Genomic DNA, 26926 nt, shown 5'->3' on the forward strand with positions numbered 1-26926 from the left:
TAAGGCCTAATAAAGCCTACAAACACCGGAGAACAAAAAAAAAGAATAAAAAAAAAGGAAAACAACCAAAAGGATAGCATAAACCATAAACAGAGCAAATCAAAACAACTCCATCTAGCCTAGATTCATACAGTTGTGCGAAGTGAGGTGCGTTATCCCTATAGTGTGTAATACGGGAGAGGAGCCTGGCTCGTTTCCCCGGGACCCAGGCAGCTGGGCTGTCGTAGAAGGCGTGCGGCATGTCAAATTATGAATTCTCTAAATTCTAAGGGCAGGGGAAGAATATGTAGAATTAATCCAATAGGACCATATCTTCTCATGTTTAGGAAGGGTCTTATTTTTCATATAGATATACCGATCCTTCAATACTGTGTCATTCACCAGGGCCTTAACTGCAGACACCGTAGGGGAATGTGGGGCCATCCATGTCCGCGCAATACACACCTTGGTGAGGGTGCAGATACTGCGAGCATACAAGTCCTCCCACCTAGACCTAGATTCAGGTCCTCCTACTCCCAGAATGCAAAATCCTGGAGTCAACATTCCTCTCGGTATCCCCGTACATTTTAGAATCGACCCGACTCCAACCCAAAACTCCTGTAAGGATGGACACTACCACACCAGGTGCCAGAATGATCCGCCAGCGGCCCCGCATTTAGGACAGGCTGCTGCGCCACCAGCCCCAAATCTGGCCAACCTGTTCGGTGTCATATATGATCTATGTAATGTAAAGAGTTGGATTTGTTGGAACCGTAGTGATTTGGTGACCTGGCTCGAGTTCCCCAGCGCCACCTCCCAGTCCTCCACATCTATGGAGCCCAGATCACGCTTTCAGCGCTCCCGAAGGTTCAAGAGCGGGTCTGCATGAATTATTTTTATAAAGTACGAGTAAGTGAAGGAGATCACCTTAACCCGACCCAATGAGCATAGAAAGGTTGTCAGCATCCGGGGTCTTACCGGAACGCTGAGGGTCGTGGGGCTGGCTTCACGGGCGGCTGGGCAGCAGCGGAGGGCTGCAGCGCTGGGTCCGGGGGGGAAGGCAGCGGTAATGGCGGTGAGGGGGTCTGCTCGTGGCAGCGGGACGCCACTGCAGCGGCTCCCTCTCGCTAAACCGTTGCGTAGGAGACCAGGGGAGGTGTGCAGCATGATCATGGAAAAGGTCTGCATTACTGGGCGCCGCCATGTTGGAGACCAAGTTTCTGGTATAATTCTTGTTCCTGGTTCTTCCAGCCAATCCAGGGAAACTTCTTCCTATAAAAGGGGGCTGGTTTAGGACAGGAACGCCAGTGCTTCAAGTTACAACCCTGTTGTGGGTGCTTTAGCCTGTGCTCCCAGGATTCCTGCTGTATTCTGGTACTTCTAACCCTGCTTAGCCGGTTCTCAGTTGTTGCTGCAGTCCTGCCGTCCCTAGCCTGCTGCTGCCTGTGGAGACGCTCCTGGAAAACCCGGTCCAATAAGACCTTCTGGGCACGGACGACCCCGGGGCCTCCTGCTTCGTCCTTCGAGCCACAGTCTGCAGATCCTGGTCTCCAGCCAAGTCCTCGAACCACCGTTCACAGTCCTCAGCTCGTTGTCCCCAGCCTTGTCTTACAAGCCACAGTCTACAGTTCTCAGTCTCCAGCCACATCCTTGTACCACCGTCCTCAGCCCCATACCCACAGACTCGTCTTGCAAATCTCCGCCCTCGGTTCTTTGTCTTCAGCTACGTCTACAACCATCATTCACAGTTCTGCAGTTCATTATTTACAACTTCACCTTTCAAGCCACAAACCGCAGTTCTTGGTCTACAACTACGTTCCAAGTCATCGTCCACCAGCCACAGTTCTCATCCTCAGCCCCGTCCTCAAGAACTACAACCCACAGACTCTTAGCCCCGCCTACATCTCTCATTACCCCTTGCTACATGAGAAAGAACTATATCCAACCACCTCGTCTTGTTCATCCCCAGTCTAATCCCTCCTTGGGCGAGTCTCAGCTGCCGGATCCTCAAACCTCGCTAGACGTGACAGTAAACACTGGCTCAATGGATTCGACGGGTGATCAGGCCTCAGGAGGGGATTCAACCGCAGATATCTGGTTTTGTTTGAGTAAGCAGGAGGCCACTCAGTCTCAAATTGTGCAGTTCATGCAGAGTATGTCCGAACGTCTCGACTCTCTCTGTGTTGCAATGACGGCTCCTCAAGTATCTACGGCTGCTCCCACATTAGCACCCCCGGCTCCGCTTCCTCCGGTACCAGTACCACTTCCACGGTTGCATTTGCAGTTCTATGGAAACCCAAAGCAATGCCGCGGGTTTCTCAACCAGTGTGAAATCTAGTTCGAATTACAGTCGGTCAACTTTCCATCGGCACGAACCAAGGTGGCTTATATAATTTCTTTGCTTACTGGGCAAGCGTTGGAATGGGCGTCACCATTGTGGGAGAGGTCGGATCCCATACTGTCTAACTACTCAGAGTTTGTGGCCACCTTTCGAAGAATCTTCGACGTACCGGGCAGGACGTCTGCCGCTTCATTGGAGAACCTGCGCCTGCGGCAGGGCACGCGTACGGTCAGTCCAGTTTCGTACTCTCTCCTCAGAACTGAACTGGAATGAGGAGGCCCTCATCGCAGCTTTCTGGAGCGGTCTCTCCGAAAAGATCAAAGATGACCTCGCGACTCAGGACGTACCTGATAAGTTGGCTAAGTTAATGTCCCTATGCAATAAATTAGACCTGAGATACAGAGAACACTGTATGGAGAGATCACGGTCTGATCGTCCCAGGCCTCGAGTCGTTCTTCCGCCAACCCCATCATCTCCAACTACCGAAGAACCCATGCAGATCAATCATTCCCGTCTCTCCAACGAAGAACGTCAGAGACAAGGGAACCTATGCCTGTACTGTGGTGCATCTGATCATTTTGTTAAATCTTGCAGCCAACGTCCGGGAAATGCTCGCTCCTAGCTTGTGCCGGAGAGGTCAAGTTAGGAGAATTCTCAGAATTACTTGTCAAGAAAGAGTCAGTCCTGTTAACTTACCTAGAACTCCCTTCCTCCTCTCTTCTCATCCCTGCACTACTTGACTCCGGAGCCGCCGAAAGCTTTATTACATCAGCTTTGGTCAAACGGTCCAGGATACAAACGGTCCGTTTGGAGCGTACCATTTCAATACTGTTGTGGAAGGAAGTCATATTCCTGAGGGGATTATCACTCTTCGTACTATTCCTTTTAAGATGAAGGTCGGAGTTCTTCATTCGGAATACATCTCTTTCCTAGTAATTCCTAAAGCCTCTCACGAACTGATCCTAGGACTTCCATGGTTAGTTAAACACAATCCCCACATAGATTGTCAAACCATGGATGTTCTCTCCTGGGGACAGAACTGCTTCCAGAACTGTTTGCCCTCAGTAAGACCTCTCTGTTCTTCTAGCCCTTCCAGCCTTCCTGCGGAATACCAGGCCTTCCAAGATGTTTTTAGTAAGCATGGGGCGGACACCTCGCCGCAGCATCGCACTTGGGACTGCCCCTTTTGATCTGGTACCAGGCAAGACTCCTCGGGGACGAATCTACCCTCTCTCACTCCCTGAGACACAGGCCATGTCGGAGTATATCCGGGAGAACTTGGATAAAGGGTTCATCAGGTCTTCCACCTCTCCGGCTGGGGCGGGGTTTTTCTACGTCAAAAAGAAGGATGGGGGTCTGCGGCCCTGTATTGACTATAGAGGTCTCAACGACATAACAATTAAGAACAGATATCTGTTGCCTCTAATTCCAGAACTGTTCGACTGTGTTAAAGGAGCTACTGTATTTACGAAGTTGGACTTACGGGGGGCCTACAATCTTATTCATATTCGCCCAGGTGACGAATGGAAGATGGCATTTAATACCGGCGACGGCCATTACAAATACCTGGTAATGCCTTTCGGCCTATATAACGCCCCAGCCGTCTATCAAGAATTCGTTAATGACATCTTTAGAGACCTCCTCTATAACGGCTTGGTGGTGTATTTGGATGACATCCTCATCTTTTCTAGGGATCTGAAGACCCATCGAGAAGAAGTCAAAGAAGTTCTAACTCGTTTACGGAGAAATCAATTATTCTGTAAGTTAGAGAAGTGCACCTTCGAAGTACCCACAATTCCATTCCTTGGTTACATCCTTTCAGGGCAGAGGTTACAGATGGATCCTGCTAAAGTCCAGGCGATTCAGGATTGGTCGCTTCCAGCTACCCTTAAGGGAGTTCAGCGCTTCCTGGGGTTCGCCAACTTCTATCGAAGATTCATTCAGAATTATTCCTCTGTCATAGCTCCCATAACAGCATTAACTAGAAGAGGGGCCGATCCGGCCAAGTGGTCTCCAGAGGCTTTAGAAGCCTTCTCGTCATTAAAGAAGGCCTTCATGACCGCCCCTGTTCTTCGACAACCCGATCTCAGCCGCCCATTCCTGGTGGAGGTCGATGCCTCCACGGTAGGATTAGGAGCAGTATTATCCCAGCTCTTTGAGGACAAGAAAATCCATCCGTGTGCATTCTTCTCGCGAAGATTCTCCCCCGCTGAGCAGAATTACGCTATTGGGGAACAAGAGTTACTGGCAATAAAATTAGCCTTTGAGGAGTGGAGGTACTTGTTGGAGGGAGCTCAGCATCCAATCTCGGTCACCACGGATCACAAGAACCTCCTGTATCTACAGTCAGCTCGATGTCTAAACCCACGCGAAGCAAGATGGGCACTCTTCTTTACCCGTTTCAACTTTAAACTTAGTTACCGACCAGGCCCCCTCAACAAAAAGGCAGATGCATTATCCGGTTCCCCAAGTTCTGAAGAACCCTCTGACTGTTCAAAGGAACCATTCATCTTGGAGTCCACCTCTTTTTCAGCAACTAACACCTCTCCACTTCCTCCTCCAGGAAAAATCTTCGTTGCACCAAATCTTCGCAAGAAACTGCTTACATGGGCTCACTCCTCCTCCTCCTTCATGGGTCATGCGGGTGGTCATAAAACGCTCAAATTCATTCAGCGCTCCTATTGGTGGCCTCATCTTAGGACTGATGTTCAGGAATTCGTGGCTACCTGTCCAAAGTGTGCTCAGCATAAAAGTCCCAAGGGTCCTCCAGCCGGGTTGCTCCATCCGTTACCTGTGCCGCAAAGACCATGGACGCATATTTCTATGGACTTTATTACTGATTTGCCTATGTCTGGCGGACGAAATACCGTGTGGGTCATAGTTGACCGGTTCTCTAAGATGGCACACTTCGTTCCCCTGGCAAAACTATTTATAGCAGAGATTTTCCGACTCCATGGTCTACCGCAGGAGATCGTGTCTGATAGAGGTCCCCAGTTTGTGGCTAAGTTTTGGAGATCCCTATGTTCTGCTCTTGGCGTAAAACTGAATTTCTCCTCAGGATATCATCCCCAAACGGATGGTCAAACAGAGAGAGTGAACCAGGACCTGGAGACATTTCTACGTTTATTCATGTCCTCCTCTCAGGATGACTGGCTGGACTTTCTCCCATTCGCAGAATTCGCCCATAACAATCTCTATCACTCTGCTACAAAGTTTTCTCCATTTTTTATTAATTACGGTTATCATCCGAAAGTTCCCGAATTCCAACTTTTGCCTACGCTTGAGGTCCCTGCCGCAGAATCAGCACTTTCGACAGTTTGCTAAAACCTGGAAACAGGTTCACAAGGCCTTGCTCAAGACATCCAAAAAATAGAAGAGCTGTACCAAGTCTTAAAGTGGGAGATCGGGTTTGGGTTTCCACACGTAATCTAAGAATGAAGGTTCCTACTAAAAAGTTTGCTCCCAGGTTTATTGGGCCCTACCCAATTGAGAAAGTTTTGAATCCTGTGGCTAACAAAGTGAAGTTGCCTCCGCATTAGAGAATTCCTAACGCTTTTCATATTTCTCTCTTAAAACCGTTGGTACTCCATCGATTCAGAGCTGCTCTGCATAAATCACCCAAGATCCAATCAGCACAAGGAGATGAATTTGAGATTCACAAGATCCTCGACTCCTGCAGACAATATGGTCGCCTCCAGTACCTTGTTGATTGGAAGGGATATGGACCTAAGGAAAGGTCCTGGGTAGAGGCAGATGATGTCCATGCCCCAAGACTTCTTCGGACATTTCATACCAAATTTCCAGCTAAACCATTTAGGTGTCCGGAGTCCACCCGCAAAGGGGGGGTACTGTCAGCGTCCGGGGTCTTGCCAGAACACTGAGGGTCGCGGGGCTGGCTTCACGGGCGGCTGGGCAGCGGCGGAGGAGGGCTGCAGAGCTGGGCCCGGGGGGGGGGGGGGGAAGGCAGCGGTAATGGCGGTGAGGGGGTCCGCTCGTGGCGGCGGGACGTCGCTGCAGCGGCTCCCTCGCGCTAAACCGTTGCCTAGGAGACCAGGGGCAGTGTGCAGCATGATCATGGAAAAGGTCTGCATTACTGGGCGCGGCCATGTTGGAGACCAAGTTTCTGGTATAATTCTTGTTCCTGGTTCTTCCAGCCAATCCAGGGAAACTTCTTCCTATAAAATGGGGCTGGTTTAGGACAGGAACGCCAGTGCTTCAAGTTACAACCCTGTTGTAGGTGCTTTAGCCTGTGCTCCCAGGATTCCTGCTGTATTCTGGTACTTCTAACCCTGCTTAGCCGGTTCTCAGTTGTTGCTGCAGTCCTGCCGTCCCTAGCCTGCTGCTGCCTGTGGAGACACTCCTGGAAAACCCGGTCCAGTAAAATCTTCTGGGCACGGACGACCCCGGGTCTCCTGCTTCGTCCTTCGAGCCACAGTCTGCAGATCCTTGTCGCCAGCCAAGACCTCGAACCACCGTTCACAGTCCTCAGCCTTGTTTTACAAGCCACAGTCTACAGTTCTCAGTCTCCAGCCACGTCCTTGTACCACCGTCCTCAGCCCCGTCTTGCAAATCTCCGCCCTCGGTTCTTTGTCTTCAGCTACGTCTACAACCATCATTCACAGTTCTGCAGTTCATTATTTACAACTTCACCTTTTAAGCCACAAACCCGCAGTTTTGTCTACAACTACGTTCCAAGTCATCGTCCACCAGACACAGTTCTCATCCTCAGCCCCGTCCTCAAGAACTACAACCCACAGACTCTGAGCCCCGCCTACGTCCCTCATTACCCCTTGGTACATGAGAAGGAACTATATCCAGCCCCCTCGTCTTGTTCATCCCCAGTCTAATCCCTCCTTGGGCGAGTCTCAGCTGCCGGATCCTCAAAACCTCGCTAGACGTGACAAAGGTCTTTATGGGGAAAGGGAGGAGCGCCGGGGGAGAATCCCCGATCTGTGATTATAAAGCGTGTCTGAGCTGTAAAAATTTGTATAAGTAAGAGTTTGGGAGACCAAGCTCCTCCTTTAGTTGTTGAAAGGACTTCATTGTACCATTGTTATACAACTGAAATATGGAAGTTACTGAATATGGGGCCCACACCACCCCCCCCTCAAGAGACCCCAGTTCAGGGAGTGATGCGGAGTGCCAAAGGGGGAGTATCCGGATCCATACTATCGTACCCGAGCATACGTATCAAAGCCTGCCAGATCTTCATGGCCTGAAAAACAATAGGAGGGGACAGCTGATAAGCGCTCTTCCCCCCAACAGAATCTGCGCCAGAGAGAGGTCCGGGTAGTAACATCGGAGAAACGCCCAGCATAGACCAGCCTCCTCTCCTCCCCGCAACCAGATACTGATGTGTGCCAGCTGGGCCGCATAGTAATATAGTTGGAAGTGAGGTAAGGCCAAGCCGCCATCAACTTTTTGTCTAGTGAGGGTATTTTACTTTATTCTAGGTCTTTAATTGGCCCATATCAGAGATGTTAGTATACTGTTTAATTTCTTAAAGAAGGCCGGGAATATGTATACAGGGGATTGCGAAAGAACATACAGTAGTTTGGGCAAAACTATCATCTTAATAAGGCTAACCCTACCTGTCATTGTCAGCGGGAGTTTACACCCCTCGACTTGCGTACAATCAGCTGTACAAGTGGGTCAAGGTTCAAGGATATGAAATCCGAAGGGTCGCTAGTAACCTGGATCCCAAGATATTTAAACTGGCCTGTCCAGCTTAGCGGTAGGGAAATCCTTGGGACCCGGGGTGGAGAGCCCATAATGGGCATTAGAAATGATTTGGACCAGTTTATGCGGAGACCAGAGAAGCCGCCGAAGGTCTCTATGACCTGAAACACTATAGGCATATCCACACTGTAGTCGTGTAAGAAAAGTAAAAGGTCGTCCGCATAAAGGGCTATTTTGTCAGTACATGGGCCCGTGTCAACTCCCCCAATGTCCGGGTGCGATCTTACCAAACGAGCCAAGGGTTCAATGGCTATGGCAAACAAGGCTGGGGAGAGGGGGCATCCCTGTCTGGTGCCCCGAGTCAAAGTAAAGGAGGAAGAAACATAGCCATTAACCAAGATCCTGGCGCATGGGCTTTGATATAGCAGTTTGATCCATCGTATGAAATTAGGGCCGAAGCCCATACATGTCATGACCCCCCACAGATACGGCCATTCGACGCTGTCGAATGCCTTAGCCGCGTCCAGTGAAACTACAACCGCGTCCGAGGGGAAGTCGTGGGGAGCCTGCAAAATAGTGTAAAGCCTGCGCAAATTAATGGACGTGGATTTCCCTGGCATAAAGCCAGATTGATCCTGGTGTATTATAGATGTAATGACCGAGTTGAGCCGGACCGCAAGGATTTTTGCCAGGATCTTGGCATCAGTGGGGATAAGGGAGATCGGCCTATAGGACTCCACTAGTTTGGGATCCTTACCGGGCTTTGGCAGTACTATAATTACGGCCTCGGGTATTGAGGGAGGAAGTGGATTAGTGGCAAATATGTCGGTATACATCTCATGCAGCCTTGAACCAAAGTACTGTATGTATTGTTTATATAGCTCAGTGGGGATGCCATCGCTTCCCGGAGACTTGCCACTGGGAGACATTCCCACCTCTGCAGTCACCTCTTCCAAAGTTAAGGGGGCGTCTAGGATATCCCTAGCCTCGGGGGAAAGCCTGGAAAGGGGTATATTGGACAGGTACAGGTCTAAGTCTTCCACGGAGCACGTCGACTGAGAGTCATAGACCTCTTTAAAGTATGAAAGGAACATCTGCGCTATGTCGGGGGTATTATCTACTATGGAGCAGTCAGGCCCAGTCATCTGCACTATGGTGGACCCAGGACGGTCGTAGTGCACCAAATGGTCCAATAAACTACCCGGCCTGTCCGCCTGCATATATATGTTGGTGGCCCTGAACAAAAGGGAGCGCGCGTTTTTATCCGAAAGGTGAGCTAGCCAGGCCTCCTGAGCTAACAGCCAACTTGCCTTCAGTGCAGGAGTTCCCTGAGCCAAATAGCGGGTCTCCAGATCCCTATATTCAGATTCAAGCTGTCTCTCCGTCGCTCTGTACTCTGTCTTGCGGGCGGCTATTTTGCCTATCAGCGTACCACGTAGATAAGCTTTGAATGCATCCCATATAACCGGTGTCGGGGCCGGGCCCGCATTATCCGCAAACAAACCTTCCCACCTAGGCGGTAAATCCGGGCACTCTCCCAGCTGGACCAGCCAGGACGGGTGCCACTTCCAATATGACTGTCCCCTCCGGCACTCCACATCAAAAGACAGCAGCAGGGGCAAATGATTGGACACCCCCCGGGCCTCATAATGAACATCCGTTATGGTAGGTAGGAGCATGGGCGAGACCTGGGCCAGGTCGATTTTGGAGAAAGAGCCGTACGTACTGGAGAAACAGGATTATTGCCTAAGCGTAGGGTAGCAAGCCCTCCAGACATCTACCCCCTGCATGCTATCTATAAAATCCGCAAATTTAGATCAAGATTGGCCGCCCCCCGCCCCTGAATCCCGAGAAGACCTCCATCTATCCAGAGAGGCATCCAACACGTTGTTAAAATCCCCTAGACAAATAACAGGAGTATGTAGAGAGGAAGCAATAAATAAGGCCGCCTTCTGCAGGACATCATACGAGAATGGGGGAGGAACATAAACAGACAAAATAAAGAAATTACGGGAGTTCAGCTTGCATTCCAGAAACACAAACCTACCATATGGATCCGTATTTACCGTGATTAATTCAAACTGTACAGTTCTCTTTATCATGACCGACACCCCCCTGGAAGAGGAGGAGTGAGAAGAATGATACGCCCAGCCTACCCAAGGCCTGCGGAGCGACAATAGTCTATTTCCCTCCAGGTGAGTTTCGCTCAGACAGATAATATCCGGGCCATATTTCTTAATCATTTGGAATACTAGGGATCGCTTTACTTTATTATTAATTCCCCGGACATTCCATGCCAAAATCATGGCAGGCAGGCATGTCGTCTGTCGTGGAGCAAGAAAAGTGGCTGCGCTGTGTGTCAGCAGCTATATAAAATAGAGAGCACAACGTATAAAATGTTAAGAATTTATTCTCTTAATCAATATAGTTATAAAACATGTAGGTTAATAATACACCTATATCTGTCTCAGGTGATATAAAGGTTCAGCCGTGTGATAAAAATGGCTATCCAATATATTAAATCCTAATTGTGCAATTATACCTTTGATAAAGTCACGTGATCGTGACGAAACGCGTCAGGACCCCGCCTTCCATACACCTGGTCCAGGTGAATTAATCCTGTGCAATCCACACAGCTTCTCTTCCATCCGGCTGACCGCAGCAAGAAACCGCCTTTGACTCTCCGACAGCAGCTTGCTATCACCGCCGGCCAGCGATCACGAGAACAGGAGACGACCGCACATTTCCTCCTGGCAGCAGGTACTCAGCATTGGGATACCCACCTTTCCGCTCCGCAGTGCAATCACATTGTGCATTTCAGCAGCTTGCTTCATCGCCGGCTGGCGATCAGGAATACAGGAGACGATTATACATCTCTTTCTATTGGGAGGTGCTCGGCACTGGGCACCGCAATACTCCTCTCCTCTGTGCAGAACATCGGGCAACGCAGGACTCACTAGCCGGGGACGCCCGGCCAAGTTTATACCAGCCCTTGCCGGAGAGGTAGTATATGTTTACATTTATCTGGAACTACATCTACAAATTCTCCTGTTCCCTCCCTATTGCACAATTAGGATTTAATATATTGGATAGCCATTTTTATCACACGGCTGAACCTTTATATCACCTGAGACAGATATAGGTGTATTATTAACCTACATGTTTTATAACTATATTGATTAAGAGAATAAATTCTTTACATTTTATACGTTGTGCTCTCTATTTTATATAGCTGCTGACACACAGCGCAGCCACTTTTCTTGCTCTATAGTCTTCCAATCCATCTCACATAGTGGTGTGGCAAGCGCAGTGTCTCAGGAGCCTGTTGTACCTTAATTTGTTGGTTTTATTTAAATGATTGATTTGTTTGAGGCGCTGAACAAGTAGTTTCTTTTGATGTCGTCTGTCGTGTTATCCGAGACACAGCATGCAGAGACCCCCCAAGGTGAAAAGGGAGCCCACCCATCAACATTATCCGGGTATCTACCTGCCCGTGCAGAGTACCATCCCAGAAACCATATAGTCCGCAAGCCCCGGGTCCCGAGCCAAACCCCCCTAAATAACACAACATCACCTCACAATTTAGTAAATAGACATATGGAAAACAAAAAATTGAAAGAGAGAAACCTAGAAAAACCAACATTATCCCAACAACAACCCGTATACCTCCCCGAACTGTGGCATACTCTTATCCCTAACAGAGCTGTAACCTTGGTGATCTGAAAGCCTACGGCAGTGCTATGCGTAGCATACAGATCCAAACAAAACCCCCCCAATACAAAAACCGATGCGTAAAAGTCACTACCCGGCAAAGTCCAGAACAACTAATACAAAGGAAGCTCCCCGGACTTATACTTGCATATTGTAGGCACATGTAGAGAGGAAACTGGATGTCAATCAGTCCGGAGCCATCTGGCGGGCGCCCGGAGCGTACCTGTCCAGCCAGTCCGCCGCCTCCCTCGGAGAGCTGAAGAACTTAGTTTCCCCGTCCGCCACCACGCGTAGCCTAGAGGGAAACAGCATCGAATATGGAAGACTCAGGTCACGAAGGCGCCGCTTGATGGGCAGAAACTGGGCCCGATCTTTTTGGACGCAGGCGCAGGACGGAGTCCCGGTCTTTATAGTGCAGAAACTTGACAATAAATGTTTGCGGCGGTGCGCCCGGAGGCAAAGGCCGGAAAGGTACCCGGTGCGCCCGCTCCACCGCAAATTGGGGTGTAAAGGATTCAGCGCCATACGCCTCTTTCAGCCAGGATTCTAGGAAATCCTCAGGGTGCGCCTCCTCTTCCCTTTCAGGCAGGACCACGAATCTCACATTATTTCTGCGAAGTCGCCCCTCCATATCCAGAAGTTTAGTTTGCAGTGACGAGACTTGTTGTGTAACCGCTGAAACAGACCGTTGTAGGGGGCCGCTGCGGTCTTCCAGATCAAAGACCCGTGTTTCCATTTCGCCGACCCTCTCCCGGACACGCTGGACGTCCTGGCGCAACAGTGGTAAGTCGCACTGTACCTTCTCCATTTTTTCCGACAGGCGTTGTTCGCTGGCCGCTATGGCCTCCATGACATGCTGAATGGAAGGAGTAGATGTCTGCATGTCTGCGCCCGAGCCGGCCCCGACCGGGGGAGTCGGTTTGGTAGAAGGAGAGGGCTGGGCAGCAGGTTGGCGGGCAAACTTCTCCAATTTAGCCGCAGCTGCGCTCTGACCACCCCTCACCATAGTAACAAGGCCCAAGCAGCGCTCAGAGTCCCGATATTCAGTGTCAGAAAGCACAGCAGTAGGGATGAGATGCAGTATCAGCAGCACTCCAGAGCACAGGGCATCCAGCAGTGAAACACAGAGAAGGAGGAGGGGTGGGGCAGAGGGGTCTGGGGGTGATTTTGTAAGATGTGCTATTCAGTAATAGGCAAGGGGCAAAAGGTGGGATAACCTGTGCTGGGGCAAATCTTCCAGTTCTGCAGCCCTTTCACAGGTCACACAGAGGATTTACAGTGGAAGCAGAAGCTGCAGCCAAGATGGCCGCCGGACTCATAGTCTCACTCCCCTCAATATATTCACCCCAATCTCGGGGGTCAGAAGCAGCCTGGCGGGTTCCCCAGCAGATGTAGGTGGTGGGCACTCCTCAGGCGCCGGGTGACCCGATCTTCACCGCGGGTTGCGCGCGCGGCAGCACAGCAGAGCTCCAGAAATCGAGGCCGGGGATTTCCCGGCGGCCTAGGCCTGAGACTCGGGCGGCCGCTGGCGCAGGCTGACAGCTCTGGCAGGAGACCACAGGAGACGGCCGCCGCTCCCCAACGGCGATACAGCGTGGCCCGGACGAAAATGAGCCTCAGAGAGGGCCCCAGGATCACTTTAGGATTAATAGGCCGGGGAGCTCAACAACCCTGCTGCCTATCTGCTAGCCGCCGTCGCCACGCCCCTCCAACCAAATTCATTTTCATCAGATCAACCAACGTTTTCGCCATGTAAAAGATTTTGTGATGTCATAGAAGTAGGTGGACACTGTCCCTACTTCTGCATTTTAAAAACAGCAAACAAATAAAGTATTTAACTTCATTTAAAAAAGTGCAATCGTGCATGCCCCACCACACACACACACTTTTTAAACCAGAACTGACACTTTTTTCAACACATCATTGGTTACCCCAAAATCAGCAGTACAACTGACATAGGGACCACCTGATATCAGGGTAATCAGCACTTGTTTGTGAAAGACACTAAATGCAGCTCAACAAAGGAATTCTCCCACTGTGGGGGCGATGTATCAAACATTGGACAGAGCTAAATTAGCAACCACCTGTCATTTTTGAAACAGCCTATAAACTGACAGTTAAGAGCAGATTGGTTTGTACTTTCTCTCTCTCCAAGGTTTGATACATTTCCCCCTATGACAATAGGTGTGTTGTTAAGCTTAGAGTATTAGACAGCAGGACACAAAAAATATCACCATTAGTAGTAGTAATATTAATTGTGGTATACTGTATAGAGTGATTCAAATAAACTGTATACATTTGAACTGCTATACACAGAGGCTACATTGGTACTGTCTAACATTTCTAAACAGAGCAAAATTGCAAAGCAAAATCCAGAATATTGCATCTTTTCAACCACTAGCGCACGCAGTGGTGGTTTCTGATTCCCCACAAACCCCCCTGACAGACCAAATGTATTTCTTTTTTAACCTGGTTTTAACCTAGATCCCCACCCCCTCGCAGCTATATGCCATGATACACGGGTCGGTGGTGAGGTGCGGAGTCAATTTCACATGTTTTTCATAGAGTGATATCATATTGGCTCCGCCCCTCTCCCACAGACCCTGGAGCCTAATGATGAAAGTGCAGCGGGCTCTCGCCTTTTCTAAGGTGAAGGGAGGGGAAACTTGTGAACATCTCGCTTACATTGGTCTGTGTGCATGAGATTGTACTGCTAATCTGTAATATTTGTATACAAAAGTTGCACTGTCAAATATGTTCAAAATTTTAAATAAAACGTAATGTATTCTTTACTAATGTATTGCTTTAATTTCTCTGAGTGATTTTACAGGCCCCAAATTGGGTAATCTGGTAAAGTTAAGAAACAGAAGAAATCTCTCTATACTAAAATTAAGATCTGGCAAAACCACATTTATTTACCAACAACTACACATCAGCATACTCTGGAATTTGTTGTGTATACACACACACACATATATACATACAGAATACATGTATTGTATATGCACACACATGCGCACATGGAAAGAAACCCCCCACAAATCCTGCGATTGCCAATGTCAACATAATGTGGATTATGATAAATATGCCCCTTGGAGCGATTTTCATTTTGCAATTGTAGAACAATGACAAATTATTCTTTCAACAGTCATCTCGCCTTAAAGCTACAATAACAAGTGAAGACAGGTGCAAGCAGAAACTAAACAAGGTTTTCCCGATGGCTAACCCGCGTTACATATATTAGTGCGCAAGGTTCTAATGGAATTTCATCAGTATTTTCCCATACAAGACACACTCCAAAAAGTTTTCACAGTGCTAAATACCCTACTAGTAACTACAAAATGAGGAGATAATCTAGAAACACAAAACAATCTATGGTTCTGGCTCAGAACAAAAATCATTTTAGATTCTTCCTTGCAATCAGTGACAGTAAAATGGACAGTGTAAAGTGTAGAATATCCAGCACATTGGTGTGACTTCAATGCAAAAAAATAAAAATTATGTAAGGTAAAGATTTCATAATACTACAGTATCTAACACCCAAAATGCTTGTGCAAAAATGTATCCAATGTCTGAACAGTCAGTCACTTTGCCTGAAACATCCAAGGACATAAGGCAGAGGTTCTCAAACTCGGTCCTTAGGACCCCACACAGTGCATGTTTTGCAGGTAACCCAGCAGGTGCACAGGTGTATTAATTACTCACTGACACATTTTAAAAGGTCCACAGGTGGAGCTAATTATATCACTTGCGATTCTGTGAGGAGACCTGCAAAACATGCACTGTGTGGGCCCCCGAGGACCGAGTTTGAGAACCTCTGACATAAGGAGTGATAACTGCAGGAACCCAATTATGTAATGTATTCAGTAAACAAAAACACAGGTAAGAAACCAAAAGCAATAAAACTAAGAAACTACATCTGGTAAGACAAATGTCCTCATGATTAGATCCAGGGAGCAAATGTCTTCTGGCAGAGAGAACTGCAGTGCATCACTGACAGCAGCAGCTGCAGCATATCACGGTCCTAACCACTCCCTGAGCACAAGTATGTGAAGTTAGACATAGTGGTCTGTCCTGGAGACACCCCAGGGGTTCCCTTTATACTGTGCACTGCAGGAGGGCTGATGAAGAAGTGGAGCAACACATTTGGAATAAGCAGACACATGTATCCAGATGCCATCTGACAACAGATCAGTTCTGCATCTCACTAACCAGGGGCAGGGCAACTAACTCTGCAGTCACAGGACAAAGCTGCCTCGTGCTGGGCTGCTGTCCTGCAGGTTAGTGATCACTGCCTTGCTGTCCTGATCACTAGTTACAGAGCGATGGTTTCATGCAGTGTAAATAATTCCCATCCTCACCTTGCAGACAGCAGCGTTCTCTCACAGGATCCTGAAATACACAAATCCCTCCCTTCTGCCGTCTCTGTCCTTTTTATTCCAGGCATAGGACTGACAGTATAAACAGCTGCAGGCCCTTCCCAGGACTTCCCCCTCACTGCAATGGGAGGGAGGGGGTGAGCATTGATTTTGGCTGAGAAACAAATAAGGTTGGCACTTTCACTTACAGAAGGCAGAAACACGAATCCTATATATTTAACCTTCTGCTGTATCACTGGGCTACTTACACTAACTTAATACTAACAGAAACTGTATTTCATATCACAAGAGGTAGAAATGTGCAATGTGGAAGCCATATTAATAGTAGGAGGGTAATCCAGAATGTAAAGCCCAGTTTCGCATTCCCGCCGCGCAAATCACTCACAATCCCCAAGTCATGGGCAGGCGGTCTTCCTAACCTGTTTTCTATGTGCTGTGTGAGTGACAAGCTGTTATGGTTGTTTTTGCCAATGTGCATTGCTAAAATTAACACAACAATACAAAATCCTTCCGACTGTGAAGTGAGGAGTGTTATTCCATTCTTGAATGTGCAGAAAGTGAGACCTGATGAAATTTATCATCATTATAAGCAGGTGTACGGTGAGGTGAGAAAGTGGTGTGAAATGTTCAATAATAGACAAACAAACGTGTACGATGAAGTTTGGCCTGGACGCCCATCACTTGTCACAGTTTTGGGTTGGAGCCGGTATTCAATCACTCATCCTATAGTCTGGTCCTTGCTTCAAGCGATATTCACTAAGCACAAGTAGTTCCTGGGCAGAAAAGTTTTGAAAGCGATGATGAGTTGAAGCTTGCAGTCATCATCTGGTTCAATGGACTGAAGGCAGCTGATTACAGCATGGGGATTCTAAAGGGGGGTACTCACGGAGCGATATTCTAAGCAATCTGACTAGATTGCTTAGAATATACGCAGGATCGCTCCGTGTGTACCCCTTACAGCGATAGCGATGCGCAGCCCCGCGCATCGCTATTGCTGCTGCTAGATTGGCCTGCCGTGCAGGCCAATCTAGCGGGTCGCTCATTTCACCCGCTGGGTGAAATGAGCGGCTCCTCCGTCTCCCCCCGCACGCTCAGCACAGATCGCGCTGTGCTGAGTGGCGGGAGAGATGTGTGCTGAGCGGTTCGCTCAGCACACATCTCTCCGGCATCGGCCTGTGTATATGGGCCTTTAAGGTCATGGACAGATATGATAAATGCTCAAATGAAGGTACATTGTGTAAAAAAAAAAATGTTTTCTTGACATCATATCCCAGCACACTCCCAGAGCATTCAGCTGCCAGCACTCTGTGTAGGGGACAAAATAGCTGTTTTTGCATGAATAAATAAAGTTCTTGGCACTGGGGTAATTTACTACAAACTGAACCCTTGCATTCTCTTGTATCTCTTGCATAAGGGGCGAAGGTAGCCAAAGGTGGCCCCCGAAGCCAGATAAGGGGGAGGGGCGCAAGGCAGCTCCTGGGGGCAATGGAGGGAACCCCCCAGGCAGGGGGGATGGGGGGGAGGTAGCAGCCAGCACACCGGTCCCCCTTTTAGCACCTGGCTGATCATAACGGCCAGTGAGGGTTAAAGGATTTAATTGCAGGGGAGTGGGCAGCAGGAGGTTTATATGCTGGGAGCCGGGTGGGCTGAGTGCATTCACCCCACAGCAAGGACAAGACGCCCGCCCACCCAGCCAGGTGAGTTAAAAAGGAAGAGGTGTCTAAGCGGTCATAGGCGGCAGCCAGGAGGCGTAAAGAGTTATGTAACGATGTTGGATATTGCATGTCATTGTTTTATATATAATTATTTAAAAAAAAAAAAAAAGAGCAAAAAGAAACATTTGTGATTTTTCAAGTTCATGTTCTTACATTTCTGTATAGGTTGTTGAGAAGGATGTTATTGTCACAGTTTGGTCGGCGGGGAGGGAGCGGTGCGCAAGGCATGAAAGTAGGGGATTTACAGAATGCCTCGCATATTCTCCAATAGGTGGCAGCACGACTGGTTCCAGCATTAATACGGCAGGGTCCATACGGGTTGCGCGCCAAGGTAGGGTGCTGTGCGGATGGTAGCTGGTCCCAAAATGGTAGGGGCGTGGTCCCGTAAGCACATGGTGGGGTCGGGCACGCCCCGGGTAGTACCAAATTGTAGGAGGCAGGGCCGCATACCCACGAAGGCGGGGCAGCCACGCCTCAGGTGGTACAACGTTGCGTGAGCATGGCGCACCGCTCCCCTTGTTTTTCGTGCACTGCAGTTTGTTTTGGTTGTGATTATATATTTAATCAATAAAGCTGTGACCTTTTGATTTGCCCAAGAAACGAAGTTGTCTTGTCTCAGTTATTGGTTGACCAAAGAGAGGTGCCAGCATGTCGCCCTCTCCCTCCTTATCAGTAAAGTGACACAGAATGTTTAGAAATGGTTGATATGGTTGAGTAGAAACGTACTTCTTCAGTATATCGGAGGTGACATGGCTTTGTATTATTCAGTGTGTAATGCACCCCAATAATTAATGAGATGAGTTGTTGATAAGACTGCGGAAATTGATTGACAGTAATTAGGTCGACAGTCAGTAAGTTGACTCTTTATGACTGACATGCAAAAGGTCGACATGGTCAAAAGGTCGACAGGTAAAAGGTAGACAGTTCTTAAATATGACAGGTTCAAAGGTCGACATGACAATGGCCGACAATTTTTTTTGGGTTTTTTTTGTACTTTTTTTCCCCAACATTTTCATCCTTCATCATCCACATGTACTATGATTGGGAATAGGAACCCATGCCGAGTGCATCAGCAGCAGAGCGCGGCACCTTGTCCAAAGCGTGGGGAGAGAAGGGGATACGGTCATTAGGTCGACACCACTTAGGTCGACATTCATTAGGTCGACCACTATTTGTTGACATGCATTAGGTTGAGAGGGTCATTAGGTCAACATGTACTAGGTCGACAGGTCAAAATGTCGACATGAGTTGTTGTTTTTTAAACAAATTTTTGGACTTTTCCATCCACGTGGACTACAACTGGGAACGGTTACCTGTGCCGAGCGCAGCGGTAGCGGAGCAAGGCACCTTGCCTGAAGCAAGCCATGCGAGGGGACACCGTGCACTAATTGGGGTTCCCCGTAACTTTACGAAGAAAACGATACTAAAAAAAGTTTAAAAAACTCATGTCGACCTTTTGACCTGTCGACCTAGTACATGTCAACCTAATGACCCTGTCGACCTAATGCATGTCGACTCAATGACCCATACCCAAGAGAAGCGACACATACAAGAGGATATGGTACACTAATTGGGGGTCACGTGTGGTTAAACATTAAACAGGATAGCAGGCAATTTAAAATTATTGAATAAACTGGCCACTATGGCCAAAAAGACAATATTGTCTCAATGGATCACTCCAGATTCGGTTCCCATCACCCTTTTACACCCTAGATTGTCCTATTTGTTTACGATGGACTGGTCCGAGGTTTCCCTACAAAAGGAAAAGCGGACTGGCGCCTTTTCTCTAACGTCCTAGTGGATGCTGGGGACTCCGTAAGGACCATGTGGAATAGACGGGCTCCGCAGGAGACATGGGCACTTTAAGAAAGAATTTAGATTCTGGTGTGCTCTGGCTCCTCCCTCTATGTCCCTCCTCCAGACCTCAGTTTGAATCTGTGCCCGGACGAGCTGGGTGCTGTTCAGTGAGCTCTCCTGAGCTTGCTGTAAGAAAGTATTTTGTTAGGTTTTTTATTTTCAGGGAGCTCTGCTGGCAACAGACTCCCTGCATCGTGGGACTGAGGGGAGAGAAGCAGCCCTACTCTCTGAAGATAGGTCCTGCTTCTTAGGCTACTGGACACCATTAGCTCCAGAGGGATTGTACACAGGATCTCACCCTCATCGTCCGATCCCAGAGCCGCGACGCTGTCCCCCTCGCAGAGCCGGAAGACAGAAGCCGGGTGAGCATAAGAAGCAAGAAGACTTCAAAATCGGCGGCAGAAGACTCCTGTCTTCACTGAGGTAGCGCACAGCACTGCAGCTGTGCGCCATTGCTCCCACACATACCTCACATACTCCGGTCACTGTAAGGGTGCAGGGCGCATGGGGGGGGGGGGGGGCGCCCTGGGCAGCAATTGGGACCTCTTTGGCAAAAGTTAGCATATATACAGTTGGGCACTGTATATATGTATGAGCCCCCGCCAGGTAAATGTATATTTAAGCGGGACAGAAGCCCGCCGTCGAGGGGGCGGGGCTTCTTCCTCAGCACTCACCAGCGCCATGTTTTTTCTCCACAGCACCGCTGAGAGGAAGCTCCCCAGCCTCTCCCCTGCAGAGAAGAGGGTAAAAAGAGGGGGGGGGCACATAATTAGGCGCAAAATTCAATATAAACAGCAGCTACTGGGTTAACATTAAGTTACTGTGTTATTCCTGGGTTAATAGCGCTGGGGTGTGTGCTGGCATACTCTCTCTCTGTCTCTCCAAAGGGCCTTATGGGGGAATTGTCTTCAGATGAGCATTCCCTGAGTGTGTGGTGTGTCGGTACGTGTGTGTCGACATGTCTGAGGTAAAAGGCTCCCCTAGGGAGGAGATGGAGCAAATGTGTGTGTGAGGGGTGTCTCCGTCGACAACGCCGACACCTGTTTGGATATGTGTAATTAAGTGCTAAGGTAAATTTATTGCACAAAAGATAAGAGAACAGACAGGGAATCTACCCATGTCTGTCCCTATGTCGCAGAGACCTTCAGAGTCTCTCAATGCTCACTATCCAAAATAATAGACACTGATATCTACACGGAGTCTGACTCCAGTGTCGACTACGATAATGCAAAGTTACAGCCAAAATGGCTGGAAAGTATTCAATATATGATTATTGTAATAAAAAATGATTTGCATATCACTGATGACTCATCTGTCCCTGGCACAAGGGTACACATGTTTAAGGGGAAGAAAGCTGAGTTAAATTTCCCTCCTCTCATGATGAAAAAGAGCGGGAATCTCCAGACAAGAGACTGCAGTTTCCCACAAAGAATTCTCAGGGAGTATCCTTTCCCTACTAGGGCCAGGATACGATGGGAATCTTCCCCTAGGGTGTTACGTTTGCCCAAAAGGTAGCCCTGACTTAACAGCTATCCTCAGGGATCCTGCAGATAGCGTGCACATTCTGGTACACTACTCAGACCGGCGATTGTGTCGGCATGGGTTTATAGCGCTGTAGCAGCGTGCACAGGTACCTTATCAGCAGAAATTGAGACCCTAGTATGTGTGTATATATATATATATATATATATATATATAGAGAGAGAGAGATATATATAGAGATATATATATATAGAGAGAGATATATATATATATATATATAGAGAGATATATATATATAGAGATATATATATTAAAGATGCTGTCTTAAGAGACATGCTCAAAGAGACATTAGTCTACTGGTTTCTAGAGTCAACGCTATGTCGATTTCTGCTTGACGCGTCCTGTAGAATATGCAATGGACAGGTGATGCCGACTTAAGAGGCATATGGAAGGCTGAGGATTGTGTGGAGAAGGGATCTCGGACCTGGTCTCCACAGCTATAGCTGGTAATTCTGATATTTTGCCTTATATTCCTGCACAACCTAGGAAAGCACGACATTATCAAATGCAGCTTTTCGAACACAAAGAAACAAGAAAGTCCGAGGTGCGTCCTTTCTTGCCAGAGGCAGGGGCAGAGGAAAGAAGCTGCATGACACAGCTAGTTCCCAGGAACAGAAGTCCTCCCCAGCCTCTACAAAATGCACCGCATGTCGCTGGGGCTCCACAGGCGGAGCTAGGCCCGGTGGGGGCACGTCTTCGTAAGTTCAGCCACAAGTGGGTTCACTCCCTGTTGGATCCCTGGGCAATAGATATTGTGTCTCAGGGATACATGCTGGACTTTGAGCAGATGCCCCCTCACCGACGGCCCTGCCGGCTTCCCCCCACGAGAGGGAAATAGTGTTAACTACAATTACAAATTGTATCTTCAACAGGTGGTGGTCAAGGTTCCCCCCCTTCAACAAGGAGGGGGTTATTATTCGACCATGTTGTAGTCCCGAAACCGGACGGTTCGGTCAGACCCATATTGAATTTAAAATCCCTGAACATATACCTGAAAAGGTTTAAGTTCAAGATGGAATCGCTAAGAGCGGTCATCGCAAGCCTGAAAGGGGGAGATTTTATGGGGTCTCTGGACATAAAGGAGGCATACCTTCATGTCCCCATTTATCCACCTCATCAGGCGTACCTCAGATTTGCGGTACAGGATTGTCATTACCAATCTCAGACGTTGCCGTTTGGTCTCTCCACGGCCCCGAGAATATTCACCAAGGTAATGGCGGAAATGATGGTGCTCCTGCGGAAGCAAGGTGTCACAATTATCCCGTACTTGGACGATCTCCTCATAAAAGCGAGATCAAGAGAGCAGTTGCTGAACAGCGTATCACTTTCTCTGGAAGTGTAACGGCAACACGGCTGGATTCTATATATTCCAAAGTCGCAGTTGGTTCCTACGGCTCATCTGCCTTTCCTAGGCATGATCCTAGACACAGACCAGAAAAGGGTTTATCTCCCGATAGAGAGAGCTCAGGAGCTCATGACACTGGTCAGGAATCTATTAAAACCAAAACAGGTGTCAGTGCATCACTGCACTCGAGTCCTGGGAAGGATGGTGGCATCATACGAGGCCATTCCCTTCGGCAGGTTCCATGCGAGGACCTTTCAATGGGATCTACTGGACAAATGGTCCGGATCACATCTTCAGATGCATCGGTTAATCACCCTATCCCCCAGGGCCAGGGTGTCTCTCCTGTGGTGGCTACAGAGTGCACACCTTTTGGAGGGCCGCAGATTCGGCATTCAGGACTGGGTCCTGGTGACCACGGATGTAAGCCTCCGAGGGTGGGGGGCAGTCACACAGGGAAGAAATTTCCAAGGTCTGTGGTCAAGTCAGGAGACTTGCCTTCACATCAACATCCTGGAACTAAGGGCCATATACAACGCCCTACGTCAAGCGGAGTCCCTGCTTCGCGACCAACCGGTTCTGATTCAGTCAGACAACATCACAGCAGTGGCTCATGTAAACCGCCAAGGCGGCACAAGGAGCAGGGTGGCGATGGTAGAAGCCACCAGAATTATTCGCTGGGCGGAGAATCACGTAAGCGCACTGTCAGCAGTGTTCATTCCGGGAGTGGACAACTGGGAAGCAGACTTCCTCAGCAGGCACGACCTCCACCCGGGAGAGGGGGGACTTCATCAAGAAGTCTTCACGCAGTTTGCACGTGGAAGGTGGTCATGCTACTAGCCTTGGCTTCGGCTAGGCGGGTGTCAGAATTGGCGGCTTTGTCACATAAAAGCCCCTATCTGGTTTTCCATGCGGATAGAGCAGAATTGCGGACCCGCCCACAATTTCTGCCGAAAGTGGTTTCATCCTTTCATATAAACCAACCTATTGTGGTGCCGGTGGCTACTACTGACTTGGAGGATTCCGAGTTACTTGATGTGGTCAGGGCTTTGAAGGTTTATGTAGCCAGAACGGCTAGGGTCAGGAAAACAGAGTCTTTGTTTATCCTGTATGCTTCCAACAAGCTTGGTGCTCCTGCTTCAAAGCAGACTATTGCTCGCTGGATCTGTAATACGATTCAGCAGGCTCATTCTGCGGCTGGATTGACGCTGCCAAAATCAGTTAAGGCCCATTCCACTAGGAAGGTGGGCTCTTCTTGGGCGGCTGCCCGAGGGGTCTCGGCATTACAGCTTTGCCGAGCGGCTACTTGGTCAGGTTCAAACACTTTTGCAAAGTTCTACAAGTTTGATACCCTGGCTGAGGAGGACCTTGTGTTTGCTCATTCGGTGCTGCAGAGTCATCCGCACTCTCCCGCCCGTTTGGGAGCTTTGGTATAATCCCCATGGTCCTTACGGAGTCCCCAGCATCCACTAGGACGTTAGAGAAAATAAGATTTTACTTACCGGTAAATCTATTTCTCGTAGTCCGTAGTAGATGCTGGGCGCCCGTCCCAAGTGTGGACTTCTTCTGCAATGCTTGTATATAGTTATTGCCTAAAAAAGGGTTATGTTATAGTTGCATCAGGGTTGATCTGATGCTCTGTTGTTGTTCATACTGTTAAATGGGTAAAGTTATCACAAGTTATACGGTGTGATTGGTGTGGCTGGTTTGAGTCTTGCCCTGGATTCCCAAAATCCTTTCCTTGTACTGTCAGCTCTTCCGGGCACAGTTTCTCTAACTGAGGTCTGGAGGAGGGACATAGAGGGAGGAGCCAGAGCACACCAGAATCTAAATTCTTTCTTAAAGTGCCCATGTCTCCTGCGGAGCCCGTCTATTCCCCATCCAGCACCAAGGTCGCTGGATGGCTAAGCTAAGCGACACAAACACCTGGCCCATCTAGGAGTGGCACTGCAGTGTCAGACAGGATGGCACTTCAAAAAAATAGTCCCCAAACAGCACATGATGCAAAGAAAAAAAAAGGCGCACCAAGGTCGCTGTGTGACTAAGCTAAGCGACACAAGTGGCCGACACAAACACCTGGCCCATCTAGGAGTGGCACTGCAGTGTCAGACAGGATGGCACTTAAAAAATAGTCCCCAAACAGCACATGATGCAAAGAAAAATAAAAGAAAAAAGAGGTGCAAGATAGAATTGTCCTTGGGCCCTCCCACCCACCCTTATGTTGTATAAACAGGACATGCACACTTTAACGAACCCATCATTTCAGCGACAGGGTCTGCCACACGACTGTGACTGAAATGACTGGTTGGTTTGGGCCCCCACCAAAAAAGAAGCAATCAATCTCTCCTTGCACAAACTGGCTCTGCAGAGGCAAGATGTCCACCTCATCTTCATCCTCCAATTCCTCACCCCTTTCACTGTGTACATCCCCCTCCTCACAGATTACTAATTCGTCCCCACTGGAATCCACCATCTCAGATCCCTGTGTACTTTCTGGAGGCAATTGCTGGTGAATGTCTCCACTGAGGAATTGATTATAATTCATTTTGATGAACATCATCTTCTCCACATTTTCTGGAAGTAACCTCGTACGCCGATTGCTGACAAGGTGAGCGGCTGCACTAAACACTGTTTCGGAGTACACACTGGAGGGAGGGCAACTTAGGTAGAATAAAGCCAGTTTGTGCAAGGGCCTCCAAATTGCCTCTTTTTCCTGCCAGTATACGTACGGACTGTCTGACGTGCCTACTTGGATGCGGTCACTCATATAATCCTCCACCATTCTTTCAATGGTGACAGAATCATATGCAGTGACAGTAGACGACATGTCAGTAATCGTTGGCAGGTCCTTCAGTCCGGACCAGATGTCAGCACTCGCTCCAGACTGCTCTGCATCACCGCCAGCGGGTGGGCTCGGAATTCTTAGCCTTTTCCTCGCACCCCCAGTTGCGAGAGAATGTGAAGGAGGAGCTGTTGACGGGTCACGTTCCGCTTGACTTGACAATTTTCTCACCAGCAGGTCTTTGAACCTCTGCAGACTTGTGTCTGCTGGAAAGAGAGATACAACGTAGGTTTTAAATCTAGGATCGAGCACGGTGGCCAAAATGTAGTGCTCTGATTTCAACAGATTGACCACCCGTGAATCCTGGTTAAGCGAATTAAGGGCTCCATCCACAAGTCCCACATGCCTAGCGGAATCGCTCTGTTTTAGCTCCTCCTTCAATGTCTCCAGCTTCTTCTGCAAAAGCCTGATGAGGGGAATGACCTGACTCAGGCTGGCAGTGTCTGAACTGACTTCACATGTGGCAAGTTCAAAGGGTTGCAGAACCTTGCACAACGTTGAAATCATTCTCCACTGCGCTTGAGTCAGGTGCATTCCCCCTCCTTTGCCTATATCGTGGGCAGATGTATAGGCTTGAATGGCCTTTTGCTGCTCCTCCATCCTCTGAAGCATATAGAGGGTTGAATTCCACCTCGTTACCACCTCTTGCTTCAGATGATGGCAGGGCAGGTTCAGGACTGTTTGCTGGTGCTCCAGTCTTCGGCACGCGGTGGCTGAATGCCGAAAGTGGCCCGCAATTCTTCGGGCCACCGACAGCATCTCTTGCATGCCCCTGTCGTTTTTTAAATAATTCTGCACCACCAAATTCAATGTATGTGCAAAACATGGGACGTGCCGGAATTTGCCCAGATGTAATGCACGCACAATATTGGTGGCGTTGTCCGATGTCACAAATCCCCAGGAGAGTCCAATTGGGGTAAGCCATTCTGCGATGAGGTTCCTCAGTTTCCGTAAGAGGTTGTCAGCTGTGTGCCTCTTATGGAAAGCGGTGATACAAAGTGTAGCCTGCCTAGGAACGAGTTGGCGTTTGCGAGATGCTGCTACTGGTGCCGTCGCTGCTGTTCTTGCTGTGGGAGGCAATACATCTACCCAGTGGGCTGTCACAGTCATATAGTCCTGAGTCTGCCCTGCTCCACTTGTCCACATGTCCGTGGTTAAGTGGACATTGGGTACAACTGCATTTTTTAGGACACTGGTGACTCTTTTTCTGATGTCTGTGTACATTTTCGGTATCGCCTGCCTAGAGAAATGGAACCTAGATGGTATTTGGTACCGGGGACACAGTACCTCAAACAAGTCTCTAGTTGCCTGTGAATTAACGGTGGATACCGGAACCACGTTTCTCACCACCCAGGCTGACAAGACCTGAGTTATCCGCTTTGCAGCAGGATGACTGCTGTGAAATTTCATCTTCCTCGCAAAGGACTGTTGGACAGTCAATTGCTTACTGGAAGTAGTACAAGTGGTCTTCCGACTTTCCCTCTGGGATGACGATCGACTCCCAGCAGCAACAACAGCAGCGCCAGCAGCAGTAGGCGT

The 26926-nt window shown here is 48.7% G+C and overlaps 1 protein-coding gene and 1 long non-coding RNA gene across 4 annotated transcripts in view; one reads left to right on the plus strand and one right to left on the minus strand.

The window, feature by feature from the left end:
* Positions 1-16195, minus strand: part of LOC134969283 (transmembrane protein 272-like) — a 183111-nt gene extending 166916 nt beyond the window's left edge. The window contains exon 1 of one of the 3 annotated variants that reach the window (XM_063945131.1): positions 16072-16195. In XM_063945131.1, the coding sequence (XP_063801201.1) occupies positions 16072-16157 (86 nt within the window). In that variant the 5' untranslated portion in view covers positions 16158-16195. Of the gene's footprint in view, positions 1-15627; positions 15669-16071 lie in introns of those variants that run through there. The other 2 variants (XM_063945130.1, XM_063945132.1) reach the window with 2 other exon arrangements.
* Positions 15476-26926, plus strand: part of LOC134969284 (uncharacterized) — a 119578-nt gene continuing 108127 nt past the window's right edge. Inside the window, exon 1 of the long non-coding RNA XR_010189444.1 lies at positions 15476-15592. This is a non-coding gene — a long non-coding RNA (uncharacterized LOC134969284). The remainder of the gene's footprint in view (positions 15593-26926) is intronic.

The sequence above is a fragment of the Pseudophryne corroboree genome, chromosome 11, assembly GCF_028390025.1.
Source record: "Pseudophryne corroboree isolate aPseCor3 chromosome 11, aPseCor3.hap2, whole genome shotgun sequence".
NCBI classification, from domain to species: Eukaryota; Metazoa; Chordata; class Amphibia; order Anura; family Myobatrachidae; genus Pseudophryne; species Pseudophryne corroboree.